This window comes from Glandiceps talaboti, chromosome 12 (assembly GCF_964340395.1).
Source record: "Glandiceps talaboti chromosome 12, keGlaTala1.1, whole genome shotgun sequence".
NCBI lineage: Eukaryota > Metazoa > Hemichordata > Enteropneusta > Spengelidae > Glandiceps > Glandiceps talaboti.
This window is the reverse complement of record NC_135560.1, coordinates 15,814,415-15,827,365: the sequence shown is the minus strand read 5'-3', so window position 1 is coordinate 15,827,365 and position 12,951 is coordinate 15,814,415. Positions and strand designations below refer to the sequence as shown.

The 12,951-nt window shown below is 34.9% G+C and overlaps 1 protein-coding gene across 2 annotated transcripts in view; it reads right to left on the bottom strand.

Moving 5' to 3' along the window:
- Positions 1 to 228: 228 nt before the first annotated feature.
- LOC144443292 (SH2 domain-containing adapter protein F-like) overlaps positions 229 to 12,951 on the bottom strand; it is a 59,503-nt gene continuing 46,780 nt past the window's right edge. Inside the window, exons 3-7 of one of the 2 annotated variants that reach the window (XM_078132731.1) lie at positions 12,038 to 12,571; positions 4,975 to 4,989; positions 4,644 to 4,869; positions 3,945 to 4,067; positions 229 to 734 (exon numbers count right to left, since the gene is read on the bottom strand). In XM_078132731.1, coding sequence (XP_077988857.1) covers positions 551 to 734; positions 3,945 to 4,067; positions 4,644 to 4,869; positions 4,975 to 4,989; positions 12,038 to 12,571 — 1,082 coding nt within the window. In that variant the 3' untranslated portion in view covers positions 229 to 550. Of the gene's footprint in view, positions 735 to 3,944; positions 4,068 to 4,643; positions 4,900 to 4,974; positions 4,990 to 12,037; positions 12,572 to 12,951 lie in introns of both variants that reach the window. The other variant, XM_078132730.1, reaches the window with a different exon arrangement.

Below are 12,951 nucleotides of genomic sequence, written 5' to 3'. Positions count from 1 at the left end.
TTATGCTGTGTACATACCCTATATACTAACAAAATAGAGGAGACAAGCCTTTTTGCTATGGTTTAAAACCCTGGTATTAAAATCAGGTAAAACCGACATAGTTTTCAATATAGTGTACCATAATGTTGTTTGGGAAACACAGTAAAATAACACTTGGTTAGTTTTACCAATAATAATAATGATAATAATAATAATAATAAAAATAATAATAGTTATTTATATTGTTTATATTAGCATATGAGTGCTTGTTTTCCAATTATTACTGCCCTTATAACTACTACCCTTAACAAAAAAATGTGAAGGTAGCACAAGACTGTGATGCAGCACTACACTCTATGGTTGTCATAGGCTTCACACAATGCAAAATTGTCACCAAATGAAAAACTGGACCCAGCGTTCTTCAGACGTGCCTCTGTATACACACATAAATTCAAATGGACATTCACGCTAACCAGATAATGTCCTTGTTTTGGACTCTACTTTCCTGGTTTCTAATCACTATCCAACCTCTTTGTCACCTCTTTCTGGATATGATGTGTGAATCCATACTTCAGAGAAGAAGACTTGGTACTGGTTGTAGCAATGCCATGTGTTCTGCACCTTTGATATTGAGTTTATTTCTGGTATAGAAATCAATCATTTTGGGGATGTTAGAAAAAGGTTTGCTGAATTCGCCCAGTATATAGCCCTCTTCATGTTTCACAATCTTCATGTGCATAAAGCCTCTGGTACTCCTTAGATAAAAAAAGAATTGAAAGAAGAGTAATTAGTTACTGTCTTGCACCGAAGTGTTTACATTTCAAAGACCAAGTGTTATCCTAATATTTCAGAGAGTCACTGAAAAATGGTTGATGTATCACTGCGATCAGATTGCCAGTACGTAAGAGTCTCCACAGTTTCTTCTCACATTTTAAGAGTGTCAAGTCTACATAACTCTTACAACTCAGTTTGCTTAGAAGGCATATGATTCAATCCCAGGTTCTCACATAAAGTGATATATTATCAGTGCAGCAACAAAGATTACATAGGATCATTCTTTGTTATGGACCAACTTTTTCTACATTTATGTTGACAACTGATTATTTTAAAATCTAAATTTTAATCCTCGTCTGAAATTGACCTTAAAACCCACATCAATCAGTAGTTTAATCACACTGTAAGTTTAGTACACTTTGCCAATGTAGAGTATCTCTGCTTATTAGAACTGAAGGAGATACCTACAAGGTTTGCAAGATAACCAAAACATAAAGTATGGGGAATTTCTATTATTGCTACATGTAATCGCTGCTGAAGTCCATCTTATTTTCTAACCCGAATCTATCAGAGTACAAGATAAAAGAGATATGAAATAATACGATCAGGTGTCCTTTGAGGATGGCGATAAAAATCTTAACAGCCAACACAACTAATAACATCAGTGATTTTTAAACAAAAGAACTGTACCTGTGAGGAAGATGAAACATTGGACTTAAGGATGTACACATACACCTTTTCAGGCCATATTATGAAAGCCATTGGTTTTAATAGATATTTTTTTCACATTGTGTTATGTTATTACTGTCATTATTTCAGGTTAAATTTGACTATTTTCACCTGTGTATTGTTTTTTACATTTGTGACAATTGTATTTTAATACAATATTGCAAAAACAGTTAGGTGCTAAAGACACATAATATAAACTTTAAACTTTAAGTGTTATACTTCAAAACACGTTTCCGACGAACATATCTATCATCACCTTTCAAGTCATAAATTTTTTATGATAACCTTGATCAGCTTATTGCCAAAGACAATCCTTTTTTGATAAAACAAAATGTGAAGCACAAGTGATAAAAAGGGAAGCGCTAGAGGGCATTTGCACATCAATCTATTAGAGTAACATCCCTACATAGCCCTGATCAGGCTATCCTTTTGTCTATGTATCACTGATAAATATGTGATTCATCAAGCCATCTACTTGTAAATTGAAAAGAAATTCAACGCAAACCATTAACATTTACATGAGGACGAAGAACTGCAGTGTCAATGAAACATCCTTTACTGATTGAAATTAGGAAATGAATTGTGTACACACTGCCTTTAGCCTTGTGCTCAGCTGTGATAGTTTTATCAGGTGAAATGAGTCATCAGTGAAAATACACAAACTGACTAGAAACTCCTTATCCTGTTTTCTTATGTCAGATATGATGGTGTGTCTTGTATATTCTAAGCCTACTGCATTCCCATGTTATCCACAAGTACTTCTGAAGGTTAACTTAAGGGGAGAAGGCCACTGCAGGAAATAAAGGCATTTTGTACACTTTGGGTACTGGAGTATCACTTCCTTCACATAACTTTTTTTATTATGTGCGATTGCAGAGAAACACTGCATTGAAACTTGTTCCCCATTTATTGTTAAGTGGAGGTACATGTCATGGAAACATGTAATACCTAATATCAGCAGATATAATATTAAGCAGATCATGAGTACTTTTCATACTTTTAGTCAACAAGCTCTTTGGCATGCTGCAATCTATCAATCTGCTAAATGATGGAATCTATCAACATGACAATTCCTTTTTTCTTAAATATACCAAAAGTAATCTGGAACCTCTCTCATAAGATGTATTAACTATATTGTATATTAAGCATTAATGGTACCATCTATACAATCATAACTTTAATAGTCTAAAAAGTAAGAAGAAACAGTCTGGAGCATTTAATCATGTGTCCACAGACTGGAAATGCTAGGATGCTAGGAGGGTTTGATCATTACCTCATTACACGTGTATACATGTTTTAGTACGTACAACAAAACAATACAAAACAAAATTATAGAAAATGTAGTTCATGTTACGGCTACTGAGGAATCAATCACCCATTCCTAATATGCAATTACAGGTATCGTTACAGTGATAATAACATCTGTAATCTTTTCAATGTGTGAGTCGGTGTTGTCACAGGGGTGTATTCTATCATCATGTATAACATGCATATGAAAACTTGGGACACTATCCTAAATGAGCAAATATGCCTTGGGTATTACGCATGTATGATTGTCAATAACCAAGTGCCACTATTGATTTTAACATGTATTGTATCCACAAATGGACATTATGATTAGAAAGGTCATGAAATTTAAAAATTGTACTTGTTGGTAAATTCCCAAGCATAATCTTACTTGCAAATAAGATTCGCCCTTATCCATTTCTGAGCAATTAAATAAATATTTTGTTGAGTTGGCAATGAATTGATAAAATTAAAGAACTGAATTTATTTGGTCTTTTCATCTTCAGTATTCAAGACTCAACATGTTTATACTGGCCACACGATGACTCACAATCACTTTCTGTCTAACACATCTATCAGTAATTGTGTACGGAATTGAAATCACAAGACAGACATCTCTAAAATCCATACTTAATTTACTGAAATTGGGACTTGAAATGAGAGTTTTAAGTGTCAAAATATACTGTCAAAATTATACATTTTGAAAGACATCCATAAGCAATAACATATTAATGCAAAATAAATCACCCTGGCAGGCAACTTGTCATAAAATTACATGCACATACTCTAACATGATCTGTTCTAGATTTAGGGGTTAAAGGTTACAGTTCATTACATTCATCTTATGCAGAGATTCCTGCAGTTGTATAACATATACAAATGTAGGACTGTCCCATCTGTTTGATGATGATTGGGTGGTAATCTGTTGATGTGAGGAGGGGGGGGGGGGGAAGAGAGAGCAGATAACATCTTGATATGAAGTCATGCATGTAAATGTCCATATTGAGTGCTGTAATATTCCCAAAGGACATTTATATGATACGAAATGTTTTTTGATTTTGTAGGATTTTCATCAGTTTAGATTGAGAAAAGTTAAATGCATCCTGTAACAATATAAGAGGCACTACTTTTTCCCACATATTGTCTGTGTAAGAGTCTCCTCTGGATGTACTTACTTGAGTGATAATGAATGATCTTTAGCACTACCACTTTCACTTTGTCTAACCAAGTAACTACATTCTTCACACTGCCTCAACACTTGTTCAGCATCCTGTCTAGACAGTTTACCATGGTACCATCTGAATGGAAAAAAAGAGAGCAACCTTTAACTTTGATATTAATTCGTTGTTTCAACTCACCTTTAAAAGCAATCAATACCTTACACACGATAACATCTATATCAACAATTAAACATTTCAGCATGAGTAAGTCACTATACAAAACAACGAGTTTGAGACACAAATTGCCTTTAGAAAATATACAGATATATCACCTTTGTACTTGGGTAGAAAATGGCAACTTTTAACCTTTAACCTTTATATGTCTCGCTTTATTTGAAGTCATCAAAGCTAGCTTTCATGAAAATTCCTTTGACAACTTACTTTGTTCTTAGGATCAACAAGTCTGCAGACACAAATCGCCTTTAGAAAATGCTGATAATCTTTACATGAGGGTATAAAATAAAAACTTTTTATATAATCTTTTCTTTTTATTTTGTATCTGAGTCTTTAATTTAAGCTATCACAAATATTAATATTTCCAAAAAAAAATATGTAAACTTTGTATGAAGGTACCAAAAAGAACGTTTTGATATATCTGTTTATCTTGTACTTTAACTTATCAAATCTTTTATGAATGTTAACATGAGTACTTACTTTTGTTCCTCCAATGGTATAGTAGGATCTATTGTTTCTCCTAAAGTCTCCATCTTAGGTTTGATATCTAACTTAAGACCAGCTCTCTTTGGTGATTGTCTTGGACTGTCTGTACTTTTCATTGAATCCACTGTTTTGGGAGACTGAGACCTTGGAGATTGGTCTGTCATTACGACATCTACAGGTGGGTGACTCTTCTTTGGAGAGTCTGATTTCTTTGGTGAGTCTGGAGTTTTTTTAGCTGATTCTAGTTCATCTAAAAGAAGACATATTTATATACATGTAAGTTATAACTGAAGAGGAGACTTAGCAATTCAATATTTGATTTCACTTAATTGGGAGTTTCCTGGTAGTGCTGAAATCCCTTAGACCGAAAGAATCATCACTGAGTGCTCAACATAATGCGGCAGTTGTGGGTGCCCCACATAATGCAACGGTTGTGGATCATTCCCCTGAGCCACAATGTAACTAACTAGGAGCTTGCATTTTATGAGAACAAAACAGCGATACTGTCCCAGATGATAGTTACCGGAAGTAAACTTGACCACAATAAGAATAAATTTAGTTTCCTGGCATTCCAATATATCCTCTTATAGCAAATATTAAATAAAATACTATGCACAATATGCATCCTGACTATACAAGCCCTGAACTACATGTACATGTATTGTCAGGTTATCTAGATGCATGAAACACATTTTGGATAAATTTATGACTCCCATCCGACTACTAAAAGAGATCAATTCATTTTGTATGGGTGTGGTTGACAATTTCAACACAAAATATTTAGATATACATGTATATGTATGACACTGGCAAACTTACACCTACATATTGACAAGTTTTTGACTACTTTTATGATGTGTGTTTATCACCTCGAGTACAAAACAGCTTTTGATAGACTGATATGTCTAATGTAGAGTTATTCACTTTGTGAGGCATGCTATTGACGGTTTAGATGAAGTATACAAAGTTACATATACAAGTGCTTTTCCTACTCAAGTGACAAAATGTATATACACATGCACTTCAGAACATGTTTCTCATCTAATTTATCAATAACTAGCATGGTGTCTAAGCTTTTCTGAAATGAAGAGTTTGGAAAAGTGCAGATAATGTAAATTTCACACTTTCTACAACATACAATGACTTACGGTGTCTTGACATACATGTAGGTATGGTACCAAACTAATCAATAACGCTAGAATGTACTGTCACTTATGCTTGTTCATGTATGGCCCTCCAACATTAAGACAAAGTGTACATTGTACTTAAACTAGTCTACAGTATTGATTCATCTATCAAAGGTTGGTTCACTTTGTTACTTGTTAGTCACTATGCCTAGAATATATTGGAAGTGGTAAGTCGTAAAAACAGTTCCTAATGTAAAAGTCAAAAGAGACATTTCATATGGCTGTGTCAACATGAACTACATTGTGTTTGTATAATGTTCTATAATGAATCATATCATTCAATAATTCCAAAACATGATGTGGATTCATGTACTGACAGCATGGAAACAAAAGATGTGATCAAAACCAAAATCTAAAATCTGCAGAATGATGTTTGCAGTTTAAGTTGTATAGTTTCAATGGGGAAGAGCTGAGTGATCAACAGTTCAAAAATATGCCCCATAATGTCTTGGTTCTGAACGTGCCTATGATGCTCTCTGGCCAAGCCAAGTTGCACACTCTCAGACAGAAAAGAGATTCTATTGTCATTGTTCTTGATCATGAGAAGGCACATCTGTGTCCTTGGTTCAGTGGTGCTTGATACATGATTGAAAACATTCATGATACTAATAGCCATCATTTTACCCCTAAATTAGGCTTTTGCAAGTATGTCCTTATAACGTGTTTGCAAGATTTTTCTTCATTCAACCGTGCCATGTTTAAGGCTTTTTCACTATTTATCTGTGACTCGTTATGACAAGGCTACTTTTTGATAAGTAACTCACATTTTCCTCAGCTGAATGAAGAAAAATATTGAGGGATAATATTTCATTACATCTTTTATTGTGTATCAAAGTGTACAGGTAACTAATTGCTCTAAGTTTTGTTCCAGGACCTATATTATTTGTTTGCATGATTTCAGGTAACCATGGTCAATAATATATGCACGATGCCACACGCTGATATATAGTACACATAGCTTATTTCAAGTAAAATTGAATTCCATGAGATTGATTTAACTATGAAACATTCACGTATTAACTACATGCTACACTTTTCCTTTGTGTAATATAGCCTTATCTGATGAAGTAGGCTGTGATTTGGCACTCTCATTCAATGTACACAAAGAATGCTACTAGATTAAAAGCAAACACCTGCATACATACTTTAAACCTAGATTTTTGTCACAGATCTAGAACAGACTAGCTATCAGTCCATCAAACTGAAGCCTACAGTCCAGCCATGTGGGGGACTTTTGCTATCACCTTTCCCCTTACGCCTTACATTTCGCTTGTGGTCTTTTACTTAATGAAGTTTTCAGCCAGAGAGAAGGTGCAAATTATTATTGGGTATTAATTTTTCCGACTGTGAAATAACCACTGTAAATGGCCATTATGAACATTAATGAGCACATCTCTGTAGACAGGATCAGTCAATGACAAAGGGGTAGATTTCATGATGGACATAGAAATACAAAATGTAGATGTGTGGTTGAGCATTGCTGCAGGAAATCGCAATCAAATTTAGGTCTGAATACACGGATATTACAGTGAAATGCCAGGTGTAGGGGAAAGGCAATAGAAAAATTTATATGAATGGATTCTCGGCTAATGAAACTACAACCGTTCTAACTGTTTCATTGCAAAGGGAAAGCTAAATCAAAACAACGCCAGCATACAGACAAGAACAAAATCTGCCTACTCGGCATATTGATGTACATCTCATTTGGTATTGCTGATCTAGAACTAGAAGGATGTGCTAAACTGCACATGTCCCTAGCAGTTTCAATGGATGTATAAAAAGAAAGGTAAACGAAAGCAACCACAGGCTTGGACAAAATCAGCCTAATTAGCATATTTTAATATGTAAATTTATACATCTCATTTCACTGATCCGGAACAAACCACCAAACTGCAGATGTCCCAAACAGTTTCTTTACTATGTATAAAGAGAATCCTGAATCAAAACAAACATACAGGTCAGATAAAATCATTTCATCTACCGTAAACCCAATTTGTGTCTCTGATCTAGAACAGTTCACTAAACTGCAAATATCCTTAATTGCTTATTTGACACATAAAAAGTGAATGTCACTGATCTAATGGATGGCAAGAAAGAGAAAGAGATTGTTATTATTTCCATCATGTCCGTCTATCTTTATCACATCTAATGACTAACATCAAAACAGTGAGGGTTAGGAATGAATCATCCCTACAGGCATGACTCACAGGACCATGTCTAAACTCAACTGGGAGATCACTATGCACTATTCATTCACCTGTTTAATAATGATTCCTGCGGCACCTGAAACTGACGTATAAAAATGTACATTAAAACTAATACTGATACGTTACAAGTGTTTTTATTTTCACAGACTGTTTTCAATGTATGCAGAGAAGCTGACACTATCGGTGTTATGAAAACTAAACTCTGATGTTACTCATGTTATTATTTTCAGTCTGCTTTCAAAGAATGTACGGAAACTGACATGCATTTTTCCTGTACATGGAAATTAAATACTACTCTCATCAAAGTACATGTATTTATAAAGTGCATGTTTTGAAACTGACATATAACACGCCTGTTACGAGCATTTTCATTTTCAGTCTGTTGGCAATGCATGCTGGGAAACTGACAATACAATCAACTATTACATGTATACCACAAATATTTTCACGTTCAGTCTGCTTGATGTGCATGCTGGGAAATTAGTATAAAATTAAAAATGGAAATTAAGGCAAATGTCACAGGTGTTTCAGTCTGTTTGCAGTACATGTTGGGAAAACTGAAATATACAATGAAATAAACACCAATACTGCAAGTGTTGTCCTTTTCAGTTTCCTTGAAGTGCATTCTGGGAAACTGACACATGTACAGGAAACTATAAATCAGTACTGGCTGGCCACTAGAAACAAATTACCTCCCAAAGCAAATATCTTATGGTATTTGGCAAACAACATACATGTATACAGTGTACATGTACATACACATAAAATTTCATGACTTTTCTTATTTATTATGCTTTAGACTGTCCAGTTGTTTGAAGGCGACCTACCAGTTACAAATGTATAGTAGAATGGCAAACAACATACACACCCCCACACTTGTACTTTATCACCATGTGTATAAACACACCAGTTTTGAAACTACAGGGAGTTAGCTTGTTCTTGGTTGTATATCATGTCATTCAAATAACACACAAAAAAACCTGGAAATGTGGGGTTGGGGTGCGGAGATGTTCTAATAAGAATTTAGTTTCTCTTTCACAACATGAATTACATGTACATAGGAAAGCCAATGAGTACAAAACACAGGAAAATGTTATCAAGAGCCATGAAATGAAAGTAATATATGCACAGTAATACTTTTACTGGTAGTCACACACTTGTCTAGACAGTAGGCATATGTGTACTTTGTCAACCAATTACTACTCTAGACTTGCTTCATATGGAGATTGTTGAATGAAAATATCTATGAGGGAAAATCTATCTATTTTATATTTTTAGTTTGGGATCATATTTTGAACAGTCTGGATATCATGGAAATGACAGTTAAAGTCAGGAGGAAACTGTGAACCATTTTATGACAAGTTATGCATTTCCATGATAAACAATAATTTTAGCCCACATACATACATGTACGTGCTTGTGGGTCACCATCATACATTGTACCACCTGTGATCCATGATTTTGTTCTTGATATTAACTGGGTTTGGGTTTGTTACAGCAAAATATTAAGATTTCAAAATGCAATTTACACTACAAGCATTGTGGGAAACACGGTAGCACTGCAGCCATGTTCTAATTATACAATAACACATGATAAGCAAGGGCAATATCATGATTTATTGCCTGCCCAAGGGATGGAACCCATGATTGTAAATATCAGTGATGCTCTTGCCGCATTATAATTATGAGCACCATCCCATGGACAGGCAATAAATCATGATATTGCCTTGCTTTTCATGCGTTATTTATTTTATTACACAAAAAAAATTTCAAAAATATTGTTGTCAAAGCTGCGTCTAGTATAGTCGCTGAAAATTTCTCCATTTTATCAGATTCGTAGCCAAGTGTGGAATTTAAATAATTCTTGAACACTGATACAGCACTGTTTGTTGCCATTCTCACATGCTTACTGTTCATTTTCACTAAAATATCATCAAACTCTGTTGCCGATAGTTCTGTATTCCATTTAGTCGTCATCATGTAACTCAGTGCCGGTGTTGAACTTTGGTGAACGACAACTTGTTATGTGCAAAAAATGTATGCGCAGTAGTAAAAATGATGTCACAGGACAACAACCCTGCACACGTTTGGGCAACATCAGAGCACACCGGGCAGCATTGCATCTCACACTCATCTCCCATGTCATATTACATTTTTTAGCATATCATGTGTCTCTATTCTAGCCAATGAGAGTGTCTATATTACATGTATTAGAGAAGTGTAGTAATAAGGCATATATTGCATTCTTTATATCAAAATCTATTACAACAGTATTGTAAGTACATTTATATGCATGCATATCCATAAACTTTACCTTTGAGTAAAGGTATATTGCATTAAAGTCTATTACAGCCGTATTCAATCTGATTAAAATTTGATGTAGTTAAAGCGGCTTGATGTCTTTATTTACACCTCTATTTCCATCGTTTTGTCTTGTTTGTTTTGTTTCAGTTGATTGCCACCTTCCCACATCTGACCCAGTGTAATAGCAAATCTTGTCTGAATATCAAGGATCTTGAAAGGTTTCTTCAACCAATCAGCATGCTTCATTCAAAATCGCTGGGAGAGACTCACAACCACGAGATTCAAACAAGATTTTCTATTACAGAGGATCAGATGTGGGAAGGCGCTCACACGGAACAAAACAAATGAGACACAACGATGGAAATAGAGGTAAATAAGACATCTAACCGCACCACATCAGATTTTAATCAGATTGAGCCATATTGTAAGTACATTGGTATGCATGCATATACAATGTACACAGACTTCACCTTCGAGTACGGCATATTGCATTAAAAGTCTACTACAGATGTATTGTAATGGTACATTGATATGCATGCATATTTACAGACTTCACCTTCGAGTAAGGCATATTGCATTAAAAGTCTACTACATGTACAGTCGTATTGTAATGGTACATTGATATGCATGCATATACACAGACTTCAGCCTGGAATCAGCTTGTTCTGAATCCCTGCAGGCTGTCTAGTCTAATGTGTAGAATCCAGCTGAATGACTGATAGCTTTTTAAACTGCATTCAATTGAAGTCAAGTGAACTGAGTTGAACTGACCACTTCAGAAGCACCTTTAAATACGACATCACAGTCTGGATATCATCATTTAATACCTATTGGTACATTTTGTACTGCACTATGACAACACTGAAAGTTTCATAATATGTTTGCACTTGCTTTACATGACAGCAACATGGAGTGCGAAAAACAAGAAATCTGTCAGTCTACACACAAATATGGGTAATCAGAAAGTGTAAACAGTTTCCATACATTTGTGAATTTCGGGCGAAAAAAACACACCAGGGATTGCATACATTCTACCTACTTTCTCAGTCTACTGACCATATTATACAAAAAGAGACATTTAATGCATAAATATCTCAAGGCAGCTGCAATATACGTATATTAAAACAGCTCTACACCATGTGTGTTTTAATGTATATGAAATCTATCTGCTGTTAATGAGCACATGATATGTATACAATCAGTGTCTTGTACGACAGCAATAATTTTAAACTACCCTGATAATGTACCAATCAACAGCGAAGTTAAGATTCTTGGGTTGAAACTGAAATAGTTTGATAAACTAGCAAATGAGAACTGAATTTTACATGACCATTTTATACCCATAACAGATGAACCTTGAAGCTATGCAATGCTAGTCTCGTAAGTTCACCTAAGGACATGTGATATGTGACATGAATACAAAACATCTATTTCAGCATATCACAACCTTGAACGTCTGCTTTCAGGTTAACTTAATGTGATTGAAATCGACATGAACCAAAAAAAATAGATGTATCTATATTGGCCAGGATGAGATAAACATCAATAAAAGACCCTGACGGCAAATTGTGCTATGAATATTCTAAAACTCACCTGTAGTATTTCAGATTCAGTTTCAAGATAACATAGCATAGATGAAGTCGGCAGACTGTGTTGATGATTTGATTGTTATGTTGTAAACTTAACTTACCTAAGAGGACTTGTGATAAGCGATCCTTGGGTTTCCAATCCCATGGGATTTCGTATTCATCTACAGGCCTTACATCCTTTTCTCTGGTCTGGGCACTAGTAGCACAAGTGCCATTAGAGTCTCCGTTAACCTGTTCTGAATGTTCAGTTTGCGTTTTACTGGATGATGCAATTTCTTCACGCTTTTCGAGAATAGCTCTTGATATTCTGTTTTTAGCTCCCCAGTCCCAAGGTTCATCGTATTCATCGGGAGGTCTACCGTCTACTTCATGACTTTGACTATATCTTAACTGTTCACTATCAGGTCTCCTTGTGTGTTCATCATCCTCGGAATGTCTAACACTTTTATAGAGTTGTTTATCACCGTAATTAATTGGGGGTTGATTAGCAACTTCTGACATCAGTTGCTTGGCAACAAGTCTTTCTTCCTCTTCAGGGTCGTACGGATCTTCATACACATGAACTTTCTTTTGGGAGGGTGATACTCCGTCTTTTTGTTTCTGTAGTGCTTCCCTTTTTTCTGCTTCTCGGATTTCTAGTTTGAATAACAAAAAAATAAAAATAACCAATGTGTGAAATTACAATGAAAATGAATGACAAGATTTGTTTTATGAGATAGTCTCAAGAGCAATGAAAGAAAATCGTTTTGTCAAAAAAAATTCTGTTTATGCTAGCTTACACTTCTGGGTATCCATTTAATATCTCTTATAGTGACAGCCATGTATGCATTAGGAAAAAAATGAAGAAACAGCTGGTCACGAACAAGTACATAATGATATGCAATCCTTATGACTCTGCTTATAACATATAACACTAATGTGGAACCTGGGATTGAAACACAGGTCTTAAAAATGTCTTATTGACATGTAGCATTATCTTGGATGGTCCTAATATGGAGAGTTTCCAGGAAAATTA